The sequence below is a fragment of the Triturus cristatus genome, chromosome 10, assembly GCF_964204655.1.
Source record: "Triturus cristatus chromosome 10, aTriCri1.1, whole genome shotgun sequence".
NCBI lineage: Eukaryota > Metazoa > Chordata > Amphibia > Caudata > Salamandridae > Triturus > Triturus cristatus.
The window spans coordinates 509,576,194-509,598,146 of record NC_140593.1 but is presented as its reverse complement, the minus strand read 5'-3'; the positions used below and the strand labels follow the sequence as shown (position 1 = coordinate 509,598,146).

At 42.7% G+C, this 21,953-nt stretch overlaps 1 protein-coding gene across 1 annotated transcript in view; it reads left to right on the top strand.

Annotated features, from left to right (window-relative positions):
- Positions 1–21,953, top strand: part of NOM1 (nucleolar protein with MIF4G domain 1) — a 294,420-nt gene that overhangs the window by 179,832 nt on the left and 92,635 nt on the right. Inside the window, exons 4-5 of the mRNA XM_085631969.1 lie at positions 8,533–8,856; positions 18,478–18,588. Of these exons, the coding sequence (XP_085488095.1) occupies positions 8,533–8,856; positions 18,478–18,588 (435 nt within the window). The remainder of the gene's footprint in view (positions 1–8,532; positions 8,857–18,477; positions 18,589–21,953) is intronic.

Here is a 21,953-nt window from a genome sequence, read left to right as displayed (position 1 = left end):
TGTTGTACTGGTGGTTGAATTTACAAATGATATTACCACTGAAAGTACCATCAAGTTTCTTGGTGAATTGTTTAGGGATGAGGGCATTCCTTCCGTCCTTATTACAGACAATGGTATTCAATTAGTGTCTAGAAAGATGCAAGGGTTTTTGAAGAATTGTGGTGTTGCCCATCACCGTACTTCACTTTACAGCCCTCAGGGGAACAGTTTGTGTGAGAGAGCTAATAAAGTGGTGAAAGGGATCATCCAGATCGCTTCTGAGAATGGTTTTGTTGTGATGGTGAATGAAATGCTTTGGGCTTATCGGACTACTCCCCTTATTGAGGGAGAAAAGTCTCCTTTTGAGTTGATGAGGGGCAGGGCTCCTGGCTCTAAATTAGTTCCCACGTGGATGAAACAGTTGGTTACTTCACGTGGAGTTCCGATTGAACAGAAAATAAATTTGGATATTCCTTGTCGTTTTAATGTAGGTGACCTAGTCAAAATCAAAAGTAGCAGAGTAGGGAGAGGCCTTTCAAAGTTCAAAGGGCCCTACACTGTAAAAAAGATTCTTGATCACTGTCGTCTTAAACAATGGCGAACGTTGGAATTTTCAACATTTTGCACTCTACCAAAAGAGTGGTGTGGTCCATAAACAAGAAAAACATGTCAGTTCTCTAAGTAGTAGCAGTTCTGTCCTAGCTCAGGATTTTGAGGAAGTCTTCCATCCAGGGCGGTCTGTTGCGGTCCTTGGTGGGGGGGATTCTTTGATTCCTGTGGGTGCAACCTCAGGTGGTTTCGGTTCCTTCCAATCCAATGGTTCTGTTTTAGACACTGAGAGTTTGTTCTTACCATTCTCTCAGGTACCGCAGACCCCCTATTTATTTTAAGGATTTCATGTGTTCGTTCTCTTGTTTTTTTTGTTTCATTGTGTTGTTATTTTTGCCTTTGGAAAGGGAGAAGGTGTGTAGTATATACTTTTCATGTTTCACAGTCTAGTCTTTTAAGAACGGATCTGTGTTTACATTCTATGCCCTTGTTTGAATGTGAGTGTTCTCTTCCAAGTGAGTTGTTTGCCTGACCTGCTTGGAAGAGTCTGCTCTTATCCTGCTCTGTTCTTGAATAAATAATTCAAGACTTACCAACCGTGTCTGCAAGTTCAGTCTACCACAAAACCCCCCATACAGCCAAAGACCAATAGATGGCTGGGGGATATGGGAATGTAAAGGGACGCCTCGCTACATTCTGCAGGGATTCCATCATTTTGCACCACACCACTAAGCAGATGTAATGCTAAAGAGCGCCTGGTCCTAAGAAAACAGGTTGCCAAAGCCCATACTTGGAGTCAAAGGTCAATAAATTAAGAATGTGATACAAACAAATGGAGAGAAAGAGGAATGAGCTCTAACCCTGGAGGTACATTAATGAGCGAGAAGTGACATAGAGGCCTCGGTCATTGGGCAAGCGACACAGCAAGAAAGACAGGGGACAGATGAAGAGGTGTTAATAGATAAAGACTTTAAAAGAGTTAAACCAGCTTAAAAACAGGAAAAACTGCCTTTTCCGCTTTGCCTATGCACCATTGTACCTCTTTCTGGCTCATTTATCAGTTTCTGTAATTTTCTTCTGAAAGAGCCACCTTGTCAAGTGTGGGTTCTAAGATGTCCTATGAGTACCCTCCCTCTGATCTATAAAGCTTATCAAACTCTGACTGACTTGTGTCCCACGACCTTGTGGATTGAGGGCCAGATATAAGCCCAGCTGTGGGAGTGCCATTTTACCATTTGGGGGTGGAGGGACCTAGATAGATGTTGCTTGCCTGAGTTCAGTTAAGTTTATCTGTGTGGCGGCTAGGCTGTTTGTGCAGGCTTTGTCTTGTTGCCTTGAGTGTAACTTCTTCAGGTGTGGGGCTGGGGAGGGGGGCTGTCAGTGAGATTCTGCATATGTCCCCAGTGGTCTAAATTTCCACTTGGCATAGCCGAAGGACATGCAATACCCTGTGTGCCAGTATTTGTTTTTTCTGACTCTATAGTTGTCTTTTTCAAGTTACAGGGTCAGTGTGTGGTTTGTTGGGCCCTTCTTTGTAGGGTGGGTGCAAAACGATTTACGGCTCCACAGTAGTGGAGATGGTGTTCCACTAATTTGGAGTCCGGGCATGAAGTCATTTTGGATTGAGATGTCGCCTGAGTGATTTTCAGTGGCTGAGATTAATTGAAGAATTCCATCCGCCACCTTGTTTTTGATGCCCTAAGTAGGGCAGGTAAGCCCAAACATGGGTCCTGTGCTCATTGTGCTACTTGAACCGAACTATATCTGAATAATGAGCGCTATGGAGACCAAACTGGTCCTGGGTTCCCTGTGTTCTTTTTCACGGAGGACCTGACCTGGTAGTTCAAGCTGGGCTGTTCCATTAGAGTAGGGTGAAGCTTGATTTGCATAAGGTTGAGTCCAAACTGAGGTGGCCTGATGGGCAAAAAGGATGAAATTAGATGTGCTTCTGAGCAATTAGCAGTGGCTGAGATTATTTCAAACATTCCATCTATCACTTTGGTTTTGACCCCAGTTTCTGAAACATACATTTTGCCCGCCTGTCGCTTTTATTGATGTGGATGTTGTAAACATACTTCCTTGGTTCAAGACTGTTGTCATACAGTATGTGTTGTTCTGAATTAACATTTGTGGCTGTGTCAAATTTACTTACCTCTTTTATAATTTAGAGGATTTTTTATTCATCATCCAATACCTGGTGATTTCAATAGGTTTGTGTGAACTTTACCTCTACCCACCCTTAACCCCTAAAATCACTGTTACTTCTACCCACCACTGAAGCCTAATTCAGACCTTAACTCCCTTTACCTCTACCATCCCTGACCCCAAAATTCACTATTACCTCCCTTTACCTCTGCCCACCTTTGAACCCAAAAATAAATCTTACCTTCCTTTACCTCTACCCACCCCTGAAGCCTAAATCCACCCTTCACTCCCTTTACCTCTACCCACCTCTGAACCTTAAAATCACCTTTATCTACCTGAACCCTCAAATCAACCCCACCTCCCTTTACCTCTATCCACCCCTGAACTCTCAAGTCAACATCACAAGTCATCTTCAGGTGAATGTGACTTGAGGGCTCAGGGGGGCAGGGGTAAAGGCAGGTGAGGGTGACAGGCGAGGGTTTAGGGATGAGCAGGGGTAAAGGGAGGTGCGGGTGACTGGGACTTGAGGGTTCAGGGGTGGACAGGGGAAAAAGGAGGTAAAGAAAGGAAAAAAAGCACCCAAACGTCATGCAAACGGGTTGCAAGATGCTTCAAAGATGTGATGGCACTGTGCTCCTTGCTTTGCTTTTTTGGTGCCATCTTCATGCGAGGCCTACTCCAAAATGCAGTTAGGAAGTAAGACAATTTTAGAAAAAATTGGTGAAGGCAGAGAATAATTCCATACTAAGAAAATGGATTACTGCCCCTTGCAGTCAGCGCTTGCCGGGTCATAGCACTTTTTTTAAATTTTATTTTTTTACTTTAAGCCAGGCCAACCACGCTGCTGGACAACTTAGCTAAAGCAAATTGAATAAGCAAATAGTTCTGCCATAGATGAGACCTATTGGCTTTACTAATGCTTGTTGTAAGTGGTGAGTGCCTGCATGCCCAGTGGAACTTGTGGCTGCTAGGGCTCCGGTATTCGGCTGTGAGGGCATCATCTTACCTTTTACAGTTGTGATGATAAAAAGCATTTGTCAATTGTACGGTACGTCTCATTTGTATTTCAGCCTGCTCACCCTAGTTCGTTTTCATGGCTAAGGGAGGGATTCACTGAGAGGTGGTCTTTGAAACGGGCGTAGGGTTTTGAGTTGTGCCCTGTGGCGAGGACGAGGTCTCAAACCTCCAGCCTCATAACTGGTTACTGCTTCCTTCCAATTGTCCCACTCTTGTGGTCCCTTGTTCATATTACTGTTTTCACATTTTATTGGAAAGTGTGGAAAAGACGTGACAACAAGATCCCTTCGACATACTTTGCGGCTCCTTTATTGGACTGTTATTATTTTAAGGCATCCATCGTGTGGGCCTGGGGATGGTTTGAAGATGAAGGTTGCCCCTCAGGCCTTGTCCCTGACAGCTCTACTGCACGATTACTCACCACTGGAGATACTTTTGCTATGTGTTTATTGTAATATGTCATAATTTAAAATGGCTACTGCCTTACGTTGCCATCAGGTGGTAACTGCTGTTTTTAGGACAAGCCTAGCGCAGCGCGCATGCGTTGCTCTAGGAGAAGGCCTCTTGAAATCACTTCAGACTATCTGCAAACTCGTGCGTGTGGTGTTCGATTTTCCACACATGCTTATTCGCCTTTGCATGTGGCTTTCAAAAATGAAAGCACGCAATTGGCCAAAGACAGGTGCATGTCCCACCTTTTCTGAAATTGTTTACTCCTACAGCGTTTAGCTGTCGGGAGCGAGCAGCGGCGAGCAGCTTGCCATCTGTTGTGGATCATGTTTCATTTCAAGACCTTGCAGCTTTTCTTACAAGGTGCGTCCCCTCCACCCTGGCCAAGGGACAGACCCCACCGCCACAAGAGTGCGCGCTTCTTTTCCAGCACTTGCATTCATTGTAATAAGATACTAACAAGGCACGTCCCCTCCACCCCGGCCAAGGGACAGATCCCACCGCCACAAGAGTGCGCGTTTTTTTTCCCCGCACTCACTTTCTTCCTGCACCGTTACCTTTGTATTAGTATGTTATTGCCAAGATATTTGCTGTACTCTGTAGCAGGCCTCTATAGACGCCTCTTTTTCGGTACCATCTTAAAAATTTACCGCACCTTTTAACATTCACGTTTTTTCATCACCGTGGTGCGCGCTTCCTTTTACACTTCTACGCAGCTGTGGTGCGTGCTACCTTTGACATCTCTGCATAGAGCATAATGTTTCCTTTCCCCACATTGCTTTTGGTGCTCGCTCGGTCCAGGGGCATAACGCAGGCCCTTGCTGGAGGTTTAATTTGAGCAGGTGTCTGCCGGTGCGCACATGGGCACTTAATTATTAGCACTTGCTTTTTGAGCGTGCTTGTTGGCACCAGCTGCTAAATAATGCCTCTGTCCAGCTGTGGTGCGTGCTACCTGTAACATCTCTGCACAGTGCACAGCTGTGGTGTGTGCTTCCGTTCCCCCCCCATTGCACAGTACACAGCTTCAAAGTGGACCGCACCTTTTAACATTCACGTTTTTTCAGTGCCGTGGTGCGCGCTTCCTTTCACACCTCTGCACAGCTGTGGTGCGTGCTACCTGTAACATCTCTGCACAGTACACAGCTGTGGTGAGTGCTTCCTTTCCCCCCATTGCACAGTACACAGCTGTGGCGAGTGCTTACTTTCACCCCACTGCACAGTAGTTGCGTGTGCTTCCTTTCACAACACTGCACAGTGCAGGTTTGTGGTGTGTGCCTCCTTTCACCCCAGTGCACAGCTGTGGTGCGTGATTACTTTCACCTTATTGTACATTGCACAGCTGTGGTGCGTGCTACCTTTCACCCCACTGCACAGTGCACAGCTGTGGTGCGTGTTTTCTTCACCTCACTGCACGTGCCCCCTCATCACACCCACGTGGTTTTCTCGTTTTCTGTTTAATAAACAAATTTCACACACAGATACCCAGGTTTCCGATGTTAGCATTTGTGAACTCACTGGAACTCGTAGCTTTTCTTACAAGGCGCGTCCCCTCCACCCCGGCTGAGGGACAGACCCCACCGCCATAAGCTGGATTATAAAGCGCCCTGACAGAAGCACCAAGGCGCTGGACCTTGCAGCTTTCCTTTCAAGGCTCGTCCTCTCCACCCCGGCCGAGGGACAAACTCCTCCACCACAAGCTGCTGTGATAGTATGATAATATTGTTATTATGCCTTGCAAATTTGGCATTGAAATTATTGCCCTTTATTACACTATTTGTTCGTTTTTAAATCATCAGCAGCAACATTTGTGCCCCTGTGCTGCCCAGACAGGAAGCACACCAGTACCGCTACTGTAACAGGAGGCAGACCCACCACCCCTCCCACACTTCAAACAGACGGCTCTACAGTAAACGGTCTGTGTATTGTTTCTTATCACTGCAATTTATGTCTCTTCACTGGCTCCTCACCTGCCCCCTTCACTCTTCCCCTCTCCCACTGTCTCCACCCTGACATTGGTGCAACAGATGTAAGTGTTTAGGCTCTGTTAATCTGCAGAAACGTTAATACCCTTAACAGGCCCACGCGGCCACCGGTATTTTATTTTTCAGCTACACTGATTATATTGATATGCCAAAACCATCCAACAAGGTGCCTACTATACAAAATAAAGGGCACGAAGCATTAAAAGATGTTTTGTTTTGGAGAATATTGTTAAATAAAGTGTTTTCCATGGGAGGCCTCCACACGGGGACAGTTCAGAAAGCCAGCACATTTCACTCTACAGGAGGCCTACAGATCAGCCGCAGTGTACCAGGCGTCCCTTGTATTACAGTTCCTTTGAGTGTGTTTGTGTGTGTAGTAGCCCAGGCTCTTGGTGCTTGCTCGATCCAGGGGTGTAACGCAGGCCCCTGCTGGGGGCCTAATTTGAGCCAGTATCTGCCGGTGCGCACATGGGCACTTAATTATTAGCACTTGCTTTTTGTGTGTGCTTGCTGGCACCGGCTGCTAAATAATGCCTCTGAGCAGCTGTTGTGCGTGCTACCTTTCACATCTCTGCACAGTGCACAGCTGTGGTGCATGCTTCCTTTCGCTCCATTGCACAGTACACAGCTTAAAAATTGACCGCACCTTTTAACATTCATGTTTTTTCAGCACAGTGGTGCGTGCTTCCTTTCACACCTCTGCGCAGCTGTGGTGTGTGCTACCTTTGACATCTCTGCACAATGCACAGCTGTGTTGCGTGCTTTCTGTACCCCATTGCACAGTACACAGCTTCAAAATAGACCACACTTTTTAACATTCACGTTTTTTCATCGCTGTGGTGCGCGCTTCCTTTCACATCTCTGCGCAGCTGTGGTGTGTGCTACCTTTGACATCTCTGCACAGTACACAGCTGTGGTGCGTGCTTCCTTTCCCCCCCATTGCACAGTACACAGCTGTGGCGAGTGCTTCCTTTCACCCCCCTGCACAGTAATGGCGCGTGCTTCCTTTCACAACACTGCACAGTGCACATGTATTGTGTGCCTCCTTTCACCCCATTGCACAGCTGTGGTGCGTGCTTCCTTTCACCTTACTGCACATTGCACAGCTGTGGTGCGTGCTTCCTTTCACCCAACTGCACGGTGCACAGCTGTGGTGCGTGCTTCCTTCACCCCACTGCATGTGCCCTCTCCATCACACCCACGTGGTTCTCTCATTTTCTGTTTAAAAAACGAATTTCACACACAGATGCCTAGGTTTCCGATGTTACCATTTGTGAACTCACTGGACCTTGCAGCTTTTCTTACAAGGCGCATCCCCTCCACCCCAGCCGAGGGACAGACCGTGCCGCCATAAGCTGGATTATAAAGCCCCCTGACAGAAGCACCAAGGCGCTGAACCTTGCAGCTTTCCTTACAAGGCGCGTCCTCTACACGCCGGCCGAAGGACAAAGTCCTCCGCCACAAGCTGCTGTGATAGTATAATAATATTATTCATTATTATTATTCCTACCAACTTTGGCATTGACATTATTGCCCTATATTATACTATTTGTTAGTTTTAAAATCATCAGTAGCAACATTTGTGCCCCTGTGCTGCCCAGACAGGAAGTACACCAGTACCGTCACTGTAACAGGAGGCAGACTCGCCACCCCTTCCACACTTCCCACAGACGGCTCTACAGTAAACAGTCTGTGTATTGTTTCTTATCGCTGCAATTTATCTCCCTTCACTGGTTCCTCACCCGCCCCCTTCACTCTTCCCCTCTCTCCCTCCCACTGACAGAAATAGTTATAACACTTTGTTTATTATAACTTATACATTTTCAACATGCTGCACAACATTCACGATGCTCTACAACACATATTAAAAGCGTTCACAAAGCCAATAGTTCTGTCTAAACACTTGTAACGCCCCAAAGGCGAGACCTATTGCTTATTCCAATCCTTGTTGTACATAGCAAGCAGACTACACTCTAGAGCGGAGCTGTGTGCCTGCACAGGGTTTATGTCGAGATCTGCAATGGGGCAGCAGCTGATAAGTGGTCTTACTACATCTGGGGGAGGCACTGTTGAGTTTCATAATGAGCCTCAACTTTAAGTCGTTTGTGCCCGCGTGTGTGGGTGGTGCCTTTCATTACTTGACACCATCGTATTCATGTTCTCTAATACCTCAAGCTGTTTTTTACCTCTCCTTTTGCCCATTGGTGAAGTCTAACAATACCAACTAACCTAAACCCTACTGCCTGTCTATTCATTGCATTGCTAGTGAAAAAGAATAATCCAATTAGTGGAAAGTGCATAATGAATGTTGGCGGTAACGTGATAATTGCAGTATATATAATTATGTTGTTCCGATGTATAATGAGTTCATCTGTGACTAACATATTGTATGTAATTTTTTTTCTCATAGGTTGGAGCACACACTTTGGAAGCCTGTGTGAAGAAGTTCGATGAGCTGTACAAAGCTGGTGGCGATGGAAAAGAGTGTGACAACTTGCTTATCTTGGTGGCTCATCTCTATAATTTCCACGTCGTGGAATCTTTGCTTATTTTTGACATTCTGAAAAAGCTAATTGACACCTTCACTGAAAGGGACATCGAGCTGGCCCTGCTGCTTCTGAAGAATGTGGGCTTTTCCCTTCGGAAAGACGATGCCTTAGCATTGAAGGAACTGATTGGTGAGGCCCAGAATAAGGCCAACAATGTCGGGAAGATGTTTCTCGATCAGTCAAGGGTATGTGGAAGGCTTATTATATACTCGTCGCCCTTTCTTTTTAATCTTCTTTTTAATCTTCGTATTAACAGGTGTTGATAATCAATGAAACAAACATTTGCAATGCAATAAGTCTCGTATTTGCGAGAGTTTAAGCTATTGGCATTGTAAATGACAATGCCTTTTATTTATCAGTTTTGATAATTAACACATAAATAAAAGCCATTGCCATTTACAATGCTAATTGCTCAAACTCTTGTAAATGCAAGATCAATTTCATTTCAAAGAAGCGGCCGTCCTTGTCCCCGCCTGCTTGGAAAGTGAATGCACACATGGCGCGTTGAATGTTGCGGAAAAGTATGTCATGCCTGCAGTAGGAGAAACTTATTTAAAAAAATAGTACTTACAGACTAAATAAGACATACTGTGTAACAACAGAAATAAAAGGGCCAGTCCTTATGGGGGGGTTACAAATGAAGACAAGGCGGTACTAAGGAGGGACTAACAAGCTTATTAAAGAATCAGAAGCCAGCATTTACAAAGGACAATTAAAAATATGGGCGGAGCTTCAAGTCCATACTCTCATTCAGCATGCCTCGCAGAGCAGCCCATGCGCTGCCAAGGCTCAACCTAAAAAAAGACTTTGTTCGGTTCAGACCAGGGCTTTCAGTGGGCCGTGTCCCTCCGAGTCTCAGGCCCATTAATAATTAAAAACAGACACTGCATTGGGTCCGTTTTGGGTCCTATATTCATGTCCTTAACTTTACTGGTAAATAACGCTGATCGATTCTGAACAATTAATGTAAAAATATTAAAGTATTCCGTGTCAATGATTTTGTTCCTATTAATATTCCACGTTTCACTTTATCTTGCATCACAACACGGATCAGATGGTACACTAGAGGGATCACAAAAATGTAGTTTACATGTTTAAGCCACGCCCTTAATTATATATGCCACCCCCCCCCCACCCCCCCCGTAAAGCCCCCATACTTTTTGTTTCCTACTTAAAGGCCTGGTTAAGACATATCAACCAAAAAAGTGCCAAATATTAAAATAATTAAGCACAACAAATTTCCTTTCGTGCTGTAACATTTAAAAGTCCAATGGTCATCCAATAAGTATGCACTGAAAAAGCTTACAATCTTACGCTACAATAGTCAATATTACCAGTCAGCACCTGTCTCCTGTTCTTATTCACTATTATTTATACATATGAATACTATAAAAAATGTACACAATATATAGACATACAATTGGACATTCATCAAAATACCTACATAAACAGATAGGATGTGCCTGGACTCTTAGTGTAGTTGGGTATTACATCCAATTTGCAGAGACATATCAGCAAATCCTCCGTTTTTTAATATTATCACAATTACAGATTAAAACATGGAATTAATAACAAATTCTAATTCTTTAAAATTTCTATCACAGGTCCTAATTCTTTAAAAATGTTGTTGACGTGGTGTTTCCTCATCCTATATATATCGAAGAACGGAGACCCGGCCTCCCAGCTCCTAGTGGGTCTGTTAAAGACCAGGGAGCTACAAACAGTAGAAAACACGAGGCACGCTTGTGTACTTTGAAGATTCTCCGTTTACTATGAAGCAAGGGAGACACATTGAGGCAAATAAAAACGCATGATGTAACAGGAAGTGTATCCTGGTGTAACAAGGAACCAAGGACTTGTACTTCCTGACCCTTGAGAATTAGGCGCCTTAAAACCCCAAGGTATTGGAGCGCGTTACATGAGCGACAGTTACAGTACACAAGGACGCATTCATTTGTTAAGTTATTACCCCAGAATCACAGGGTGTTGAGCCGACGCCGAGACTTGAACCTGGTTCCCCAGTTCCCAGATGGGCAGCTCTACCCGTAACGCCACACCCTCTACCCGTTTGACGTGTATATCAAATAATTTGTGCCCTACACAGAGGGAAATGTTGAATTCCGTCGCAGGCGCGCAGCAAGCAGGCAACCTGACTTGCTTTCCATGTTTTCAGACTTTTCTCCCGATATTTGCCAGTAGGTGGTGCTGTTACCGAACGTTTTTGATAGGAGTTTACGCAGCAATATAACAGAAATTGATTCTGACTCTAACCCTATATGTTCTGACTAAACAATGAGATTACTTTCGGTCATGTTTATTTTACACAGCATGAAACTGGGGCTCTTTTCCCATCTTGAACAGGAGCGCCGTTCCAGCCCTTAACCATGAAAGTTGGACTCGAGCATCGGGTACCTGTGAGCTTTGGCCCTAGACTTGGCAGGACTGCTAAGGCAGCCCAGGGCCTAGACTGGAGAAGGCTGAGGGCGGCAGGTGCCTTCAGCCTAAATACCATGACCAATGAGCAGGTAGTTGACAATATTACCAACACTTAGCCGTCGAAATAGAAAAATAAGTAGCAACTAAGTGCTCCTGCCATGAAAACAAAGAAAGGACCAACGCTGAAAAATAAAACGGGGCCAACGCCCAGTTTTCTTCAGGTCTTCACATGCAATGAATATTGTGGCACCTCCCACCCAGGCTGACCAAAGAAATAGAATTAATACATCCTGTACCAGTGCTGATTATAGAATGGAACTGATATAGTAACTGCCCTGTTTCCTCTGTATACAAAAAACCTACCACAGCAACATCCACAGGCCCTGACTGAAAAAAATACACTCGGCTACGTCACAGAAATAGACAACAGCAGCTTTCTCTTACCCTAACTAACTTAATACCCCAACTAAGATAGCGCGTACTTTCCTAAATTAGGAATGGGAATACACATTAGGCTGCATTGCCAATGAGCAAAAACCGTTAACCTAAGTCTAGGTCAAAGTTTTCTCATACTCACAAATTAAATTGCATAGTCAGTTTCCACCTTCCAAAAAAGTGGTCTTGAAACTGGTGGACAGAAATCTCCTGTGTGGGCTAAAAGGAATGCCCTCGGGGACACGAGACTGTGTGACACAGGGGGACACGAGACTGTGCGACACAGGGTAAACTGAAGCTTCCGTTACCACTTTCCCAGGTGTGTCTAAAAATTGCTAGTTTTGTGCAGGTATATGTCAATATGTTCTTAAATTGAAGTTGGAACATTATTGCAATGACATACCTTTGGCACCATACAGTCCCTTTGCTCCCTTGCTACAACATATTTTTAATTTAATATAATTTTAATAAAAGACAAGAAAAATAGAGCATAGTTTGGGGCTTTATTTTCAAGGCTCTGCACCCGACCTCTGTGCTTCGGATCCTGCCTGAAATATTACGTAGCCTTGCATAGAGGTACATTGCACATATTCAGTAGCATTGCTGACTACCAACTCTGTCTGTTTCTTGAAGGAATGCTCAAGCAACCTTGCAGTGTTTTGGGTTGAAGTAATTATCTTTTTTTTACATATAAATTTGGAGAAAATACCGTTTCATTTTCGAGTGCCAAACCAGAATATTTTACACAAGAGCAGCGTAATAAGTGTTTTAGAGCATGTTTCGTAAGTTTGCAGTCTACAACCCTCTTACGACTTTGAATTATAAATAACATTGTCCTTATTTTGCTAGTCAGATTGGCTCATTGTTCCATTCAAATGACCAAGAGCTACTCTGGGAAATATTTTGGTCTCTATACACTCAGAACATCTTAACATAAAGTATATTATAGTTTATTTACCTAGAATTTGACAGTAGTATATTTTCAAGAATTACAATAAAATCTGAGTCAGACCTTTTTGTATTCCAAATGGTAAATAAAACGTGAAAAATGAAACAATAGCCCCACAAAATAAGTAAAAGGAATTAGAATGTTGGGTCTTTCAATTTTTAAAAGTAAGGTTGTAGGGGTGAAAGTACAATGGTAATCAGAATTCATTAAACACAGAAATTTCTCATGTCTCATGCTCCCCAGCGCAACAAAAAAATTGATGGGTGATCACTTTAATAGCAAAAGGAGCAAATGTATCCCTTGAATCTTACTCCCTTGACGACAAGGGTAGGCTCTTAATAACACATCTACGCAGAGGGGACAACCTCATCCACGTGGTAACTATTTATGGCCCAAACATTGATGAACCCTGCTTCTGGGAGAAAGTTTCCAAAATCATAGAGGAATTACCCCACGACGATCTAATCATAGTTGGAGGTGTCTTTAACCTCCCATTAGACCCTTTAATAGACTGTCAATCCTCTTGCAAGTACCACCACACTAAATCTCATAGTATTTTAAGAAAGATCTGCTCCAAATTTATTCTTAAAGACTCTTGGCGCCTTCAAACCCCGACTCCAGGGAATACACATTTTTCTCTGCGCCCCAAAACACGTATACAAGAATAAATTACATTCTAATATCAGGCTCAGAAACGCAATTAATTGACCAGACCATTATTTCACCTATACTAGTGTCTGACCACACATGCAATAATACTGTTTTAGTGGGTAGCCAGAATAGATCCGCTCTTAGAAGATGGCGTTTTAATAATGATGTTTTATCTGACCTCAATGACCAAAAGGAAATTTAAAATGCAATCTAGGAATACCTCAAATATAACGACCCCCCTGAGACTAACCTAGACACTTTATGGGACCCGCTGAAAGCTACTTTAAGGGGTGTCCTCATTGAGATCCAAATGAGAATCAATAAATCCTACAACAAAGAACTAATTAGGTTAGAGCAGGATATTCAACAACTGGAGATATCTCACACTAACTCCCTTAACAATAATACCCTCAACCTCCTAACACAAAAGAAATATGAATACAACAAAATCCTAAGCGAACGAGCAGGGGTATGAATAAATAAATGTAAAAGTCTCAAACTGTGCGAAGCCAATAAAGCCGGCTAAATCAATTCAACATTAACTCAATCAAAGATGCAAATAACCAAACCCATACTAAACCCAAGCAAATATTAGATTGCTTCAGATTTTTTTAGGAGGATCTATATCATAACGACCACTTTTTCAACCCCGAAGAATGCACAAATTACGTAAGTAGACTAAAGCTCCCTAAACTTTCAGATACTGATAGAGCTGCTCTTGGGAAGCCGATAAATGAACTGGAGGTTTCCATGACCATTAAATCACTAAAAGATAACGAAGCACCGGGCCCTGACGGGTTCACAGACAAATTTGATAAGTCTTTCAATGAGCTTATCTTACCAACCATGTTAAGGGTATATAATAATGTAGCCGAGGGGGATATTACATCTGACTCAATAACAGAGGCTAACATCATAGTTCTTCCAAAAGATGGCAAAGATCCCTTACTTCCAAAAAAATATAGACCGATCTCCCTCATTAACGTTGTTTGTAAAATTTACGTGAAAATACTGGCCAACAGACTCCACACATTTCTACCACAACTCATAAGCAACTCCCAAGTCGGCTTTATTAGACATCGCATGTCCAATGACAACACCCGTCTGTTATGCCATGTCCTTGAAAATGTGCTTTTTAACACCACCCCATCCATTGCCATAACCCTTAACGCAGAAAAGGCATTTGACAGAGTGTCGTGGCCCTTTTTAAAGCATTGCGTGTATTCCTTCGATCTGGGTGAGTCCTTCATTATGGCACTCTACGTTAAACCCTCTGCACGCATCACAATCAACGGTTCCCTCTCCGAGTCCCTCACTCTACAACACGGTACTAGAAAAGGGTGTCCCCTATCCCCTTCTCTCTTTTTACTAGCTCTAGAACCCCTCATACAGGAAATAAAACAGAACTCTGATATCACAGGAGTGAACTTTAATAACATTCAGGTTAAACTGTCTGCTTATGCAGACGACATCCTGATAGTTACAGAAAACCCGGAATCATCTATTTCAGCCCTGATGAATACAATCATCACCTACTCTATACGCACAGGGTACAAACTGAATAGAGACGAATTGGATGTAAAATCATTAAACATTCACTGCTCAAAAGAGAACCTAGGTTCATCTGGCCTGACATGGCAAACGGGCTATATAAAGTATCGGGGGATCGAGTTCAGCTGCAATATCATTGACACTCTGCTGCACAATGAAAACTCTACCTTGGAGAAAATCAAAAAAACAACTGGACAACTGGTCCCCCAAATCCATAACCTGGTGGAGCAGAATCGAAACAATAAAGATGATGGTCTCCCCGTTAGTCAACTACCTCATCCATATGCTACCCCTTGTTCTATCTGGACACTTTCATCACAAATTAGACATTCTCATTTCCAAATTCATCTGGTAAGGTAAAAAAGCTAGAATATCCCTTAAAAAACTCAGATTAGACAGAACCATGGGAGGCGTGAACCTAGCCAACTTTAAATCATACCAAACTGCATTCCTTGCGAAACAGGGTTCTTACTGGTTTTCTACTCCCATTAATTACGTTCCAGTCTGGTTAGAAGTGGAACAAGCTATATTAGACAATCTAAACCCTCTCACTTTATTGACCTCCAACTTTATAAAACTAAACAGATCCAAATCTCTTTTTTCAAAAGCACAAAAACATCTCTTTTACAAGTGGACAAGAAACTCACCTCCAGCATCAGATTTTCAAATATTGCATCATTATGGAACAACCGTAATATCAAATACAAAGGCAATCCCCTTCACTTTGATCCCTGGATCAACAGGGGCATTTGCTTTCCCCATCAACTTGAACAAAATTCATACCCCTATCCTTTATGGAACTCCAAAGTAAATACGACTTAGATAAGTCAGAATTCTATAACTTTCTTAAAATCAAAACGGCTTATCAAAATCTAAAATACCTAAATCCTCTCCATCGCTACCAAGCTTCTTCTCTAATATTAACAAGCTGGGAGACCAAGTCTCTCATATTTATAAACTTCTACGGCCAAAAACCTCATCCTTAAACAAAAATATTATCACATTTTGGGAACAACACTCCTCCAACACCCTGTCTGAATCACAGTGGCCCCAAATTTACAATTCAGTTACACATTGTAAAATCTCCCCGGTCCTATCTCAAACAAAACTATGGCTTATCCATAAAGCCTACTGGACACCGGCACGCCTACACTCACAAAACCTCCGCCCAGACCTGTCCTGTTGGAACAGTAAGGAAGGAATAGGAGATTTACCCCATCTTACCCTCCACTGTAAAACTCTATCAAAATTCTGGGACAAAATATTCAAGTTCTTAACTATCCTCTTTGATTGTCACCTTAAAAGAGAATTCTCCTCTTTAATTGCAGGTTGTCTTGATACTGACATAAAAAAACAAGCAGATAAGGCGCTATTGGACCTCCTTCTCAACTCAGCAGTTAAAATAGTTTTGAATAATTAGAAAGACCTGCACAAAGCTTCCTTTAAAAATTGGATCAACTGGGTTACCCATATTAGGGGTGCAGACAATATCGCCCTACGGCAGTCTCCTTGGAAATCATCTGTCAGACATTTGTGGGACAAGCTAGATAATTACTTCGCCATAAAAAAACCTCCATGAGGTCCTTTACAACCTCTAATCGCGCTCTTTCTCTCTCGACTCCGTTTATGCCGGATTAAATCGTTGTTTTACACAAACACGCTTGAAGTTTGAACCCACGCTTGCCTAGCAAGACCCTTCCTCATCTCATTTCTGTACAACTACCAGTTCCTAACCCGCTTCATAGCTATTCAGGCCTACCTCTTTTCATTTATCCTCATTTCCCTTAGTTACCTTGATTGCTCGTCTCTATATGGTTTTTGGACTTTATTTGCTGTACGTATGTAAAGCTCTTGTAATTTTATTGCTAGCATTGGACCATACTCCTCGTTCCATTTATCCTTATGTATCCTTATGTATTATCACAAACTTACAAACATTCACGTACATCACCCTGTTTCATTTAAGAAATGCTTAATAAAACTATTTGAACTGTGAAAGTACAAGGGTAAGACAGCACGAGAAAGAAGCAAGTTCCAGAATAAAAGCATGAAGCAAAGGCTGTTCCAGTAAGATGAGAATTTTGTATTTTTAAAAATGGGATGGCTAAATACCATTTTAAGGGAAGTAATTTATGCAAAAAAAGCAGATACTTCCATAAGTATGTCCAAAGATGGCAACATGGACTACTTCCAGATGAGTTACCGCCTGCTTTGAACTGTCGGTAATTTTGAGTCTGAGAGAACGCAGGAAAGAGAAAAAGAAAACAAGTTGAAGTCTGGAGTGTTCATTATAGCAAGTTGACAAAAGTATCAACTGCTTCTTGTTTAAGTCTTTTTAGGTCTAGCATTAGCCAAGACCTTTTGATTTTACTAAAAGTATATGTATATTATACTTACATAAAGGAGCTTTCAGCCACCTCCCTTCATACTGTGTCATTCACATTTTACTTCTGCCCACTACAACATACAGCATTGGCCAAGGTGTCAGCCTACTTCAGTCATTGGCTAACTTCACTTTGAGTGAAATCATTTGGTCCTTCACAATGAACAAATCCACACAAAAGGTAGTTCCGTTAAGTGGAAGTGTTTTTGTTTTTACTTTAGTGTTACCTTTGTTTGTATAGCCGGATGTGGTAGCAGGTTTCTTTCTACCGTATGAGAGCACAGCCCACATTCCAGCTTTATCCGTTCCTGTTTCCTGCCAATGTAGTTGGAAATTGCTTTTGAAGTGGCTTTTGTTGTCTGACTGCTGCTTATTCACATCATACCAGCAGCACACTGAAACTCAATATAAGCTCACGAGGGTGCTCTATCTTTGCAACCCTGTCTATAGTTCTTTTTCTGTCCTTTCCCATTTTCCATCCTTCCTCCCTCCCTTCTTTCCTTTCTTCTTTCCTTTCATCTTTCTCAAAGCCAGGAGGCGGGCAGCCACTGCTTAACTGATTGGCTTTTTTAAGTCTTTGTTAGCCAAGAACTTTTCATTTAACTGATATTAAGTGTATAATATAGTTACCAATAGGGGTTTTAAGCCAGACTTTGTCCATCAGTCTGTAGTTCTGTTATTCACATTTTGTATTCCCACTTCAGCATGCATCAAGGGGAAATGTGTCAACACACTTCAGCCATTGGCTGACTTCACTGTGAGTTATGGCTTGCTGCTCTTGCACAAGGAGCACACCAACACACAAAGTAGTCCCCTTTAGTGCGTGGGAGTACTGTGACAATGTGTGCTTATCTGAGACCAGAAGAAGATTTTTGCAATGCCCGGCAGCTTCCATAAGAATAAAGCTTTGCAAAACAAGAATTACTAAAAGACTGGTGGCCAACGTCAGACCTAATGGCTTTGTCAACGCTTACTTCTTTTTGAAACTTTGGTCTCGTAAGTGAAAATTTGCCTCCACGTTAAGGCTATTTAATTATATATTTTTGTATTCTGAAATACTGACTCACCCATTATCTTGTGCTCACTGAGCAGTCTGGCTCAAACGTTGTGCTTCCATGTATGCTTTTATTTAAGATATCAGTAAAGATGTGGAGCCAAGTCATAGGAAAATGCTTGGAATGTCATACGTAGATGTGTGTGCATCAAGTGATTCATGAGAGAGCGTGTCATAGCAAGTTTATTGCAGCTGCCTTTAGAAGTTTTCTTTGATGGTTCTTCAGATGCCCGCATTAGTTATCACAAACTGAAATCGAGCTACTGCTCCAAAAAGACTATTACTTCAAACTCTGTACATTCATATGTAATTAATGTTTGGTTGTGATTTTATGCATTTCTCCTTAGGTCCGGTTCATGCTGGAGACCATGCTAGCACTTAAGAATAATGACATGCGGAAAATACCAGGTTATGATCCAGAACCGGTGGAGAAACTGAGGAAGTTGCAGAGATCACGGGTAATACATTTATTGCTTCCTTACTCTGTAACCATTAGCTGTACACAAATAAAATGCTGAAACGGCACGAGAGCTGATTTTCAATCAATAAAGATTACAAGGTTACAATATTAGACATTCAAAGGTGTGTGAGGGCGTCACAGTGTCAATGACTTGGTCTTTAACCCCTTCCATGCTCATGACGGAACGGTTCCGTCATGAGCATCGGTTGAGCTGTGCTCATGACGGAACCGTTCCGTCATGGCCCCGCCCGCGCTCGAACCCTTCAGCACCGCGGAGGAATCCGCGCAAGGCTGAAGGGGTTAAAAACCTCGAGGCATCACAACCTGGTTAAGAACCTAATTATGGTATCAAAGGGTAGTAAGGCCCTGGCCTGCCTCAAAGTGGAGATGAATTTGGGGTATTCTAGATTGCCTGGAGAAAAGCCTCCCTTCCATCTGCCTGACCACCTCCCTATGGAGGAGAGGAAGTTATTTGCAAAGCTCTCTTCCGTCAATTAACCGTGTTAGTTTTAATAGGATGGTGAATCGCATAGTCCTGCATCTGTATCAATCACCAGCAATCAATATTTTGTTCTATTGCTTTGTTTGATGACGTTTTCGTAGGCTTTGAGATCTACAGTGACATAATTCACTGGATGGTCCCTTTATCAAACAACTTTATTGACTTTTTTTTAATAAAAGACGTAAAAGGAGATTGCGTGTGAGAATACATATGTCTTCACCATTTTGGATCGGTGCAATGTATAGCGGACAAAGTCGACAGGCATGGCATGCCTCAGGTTGCTGTCAGCAGGGAAGCTCAGTCACATACCATAATAACCAATGGCACAATTGGCTCAAATTCATATAACCTTAAGTTCAAGTGACACATCCATGGTACTAGATCTTTGCATGGTTTAATTGTCAAACCCGTGCAAAGTTCATGGCGATCTCCATGATCATGTATCTTCTTCCTGCTGAGAAAAGCCTGACACATGCTACCCTAAATCAGAAAGGGATTAGAATGGTAAAGGAGACCATGATACTACTTACAACCTTAGAGTCACGACAGTTGTAGCATTGGTACACTGTGTGACAGAGCTTTCAGGTAACTTGAAAACTCAATAGACCACGACGAGTCTCCATTTTTTGTAATCTCTCCTTGTGAATTGTTTAGTAAATGCATGGCCTGCAACCTGCAAAAATGTGTTTTTAAAATGTAATTGTATGAATTGCCTTTTAAATGAGTGATAGTAACCTGCTTTTGGATGGCATTATCTGGCATGTGCCTTTGGTCGTTGTTGACAGATGATGGAAACTCTAGCTTGCAAGTTACCCTTGAAAATGTATTTTATTTGTTTATGTGCCTGATTTAGGTCTTGTCAGAAGAGTTACTCTGTCACAACAGTGACTGATATCCCGTCCACCGAAATCTAAATCCGATAGGATATGGTCGGTTTTATATTTCGTATAAATCAGGCCCTATATGTTTTATTTGGGTGTTTAATCGAATAGTCATGTTTTCCGAGTATAATCAACAGTTAAAACATGCCTCTTAACAGATTTTATCACTATAAAGTCCTTCCGATGATGATGATAAAATCTACGGTAAGCTTCACAGTTTGGCAAAATCCAGCTTTGTGATAAGGCACCAGAAACTTTGTATGTAAGAATTTAACTAGTAGGTCAAGTTACCAAACATTATGGGCCTCATTACGATGCCGAATGGAAAGCCTCCGACCAGCGGTTGGAGGCTTTCCGACCGACATGCTTACAGTCTGACTGCCGTATTTGGATGATGGCGCTCAGAGGTAAACCTGCGGGTGGGATTCCGATGAGGTTCATACGGGCTCAAGGTCCGTCAGACAGACCGCATAATCTCTTAATTACAGCGGCTCCGCTGTTGGGATTATGTATTCGGTTTCCAACAGCCATTCCATGCCGGCCTTCCCGACCTGGAAAGGCTGTCGGAAAACGGCATTGGGGTTCCCTAGCAAGGCCCCCTTCCCCCTGGCCCTCCGCAATGGGGCCTACACTAAACATCCCTGCACCATGCCATACGGTGCAGGGATGTTTCAAAACCTCCATTTCTCAGTAGAAGCTTCTGCTGCCGAACTTTTCCGCCTGCCGCGCAAGCTTCCATTGAGAAATGGAGGTTTGCAACCGCACCATGGATGGTTGCATCAAAATACTGGGGTCGTAACCGCCGACCTGAGGTCAGACGGTTCCTTTCCACAACGATGTTGGATGGACAAAAGTCTGTCGACATCGTAATAAGGCCTTTTATGTATGTGTAAGTTTTTATGGTTGATGAAGACCGAGACTTTAGAGATTCCAGAGTTGAATAAGCCGATGTAATAGCTCCTTTTGTGAGTAAATTGAGTGACAGATTTTAAGCAGTTTTGTTAGTTTTGGAATCTATAAAGCCCGTTTAAATTGCACCTCAAAAAAGAATGCTTCTAGTTATTCTGCTCTGGCCAATAAGTTGTATTTTTCTTTAGATAATTCCATAACAGACTTTAAGGATATCAGCGGTTTGGCACTTAATGTACGGGCAGGCGGCAAAGGGGATTGTGTGAGGGGTAGTCAACATTTGTGGTCCTTTCATAATGACGTGCTTAACGATTGGCGTCATGAAATATGTTTCCTTCTCTTTTTGCTCATACATTAATTGAGGCTCTAATAAACTATGTCCATCCGATGTGCGGTTGGACGAAAATAAATCTCTATCTGTTCTGATTCTGGAGGATAATTCCTGTACAGGACTAGTCCTGAAGTTTGAAAGAGATGGCAGATCTGGGAATGGTGATACTTAACTTGTCAGTGCTGGATGACCTTACTGACTAAGGCGCCTGCCCAAGGTACCAAGGATGTAAAGACAGGATGCGGGCTGCCTTGTTGTCCTTTCCATCGTAGGCTAACTTGTATATGCTGACAGAATGGCAGGCAGTGTATGTCTAGAAAATCTTCCTGATTAACTAATGGATGGAACATGCCCAGTTTTAAAAAGTGTCTTTGAAAGAGAGAAAAAATGTTTATTCCTTGTCTGATAATTTGTTGCGGTATCGTGTAAAATTATAAAATAGGGAGCTCAATCAGAGCACAGCTCAAATGTGCAATATTTGCTTTAAACTTGTTACTGGAGATATTATAATTTATGCATCTTTAAGGTTTAGCAGTAGAAGTATTATGATGCAGTTTTACCCTTCATTGACACTGTAAAACTGCATTCAAAATGCTTTGCCTTACTACCAGCAGAATGCTTGTGGTACTTCCATAGGTAAGATGCAACACACGATCATGCTACTTCCACATTTTACACCTGATTTTTTTTGTTTGCAGTGTATCTCAGAACAGTGAGGTAAAGCTGGGTGGTTATGGAAA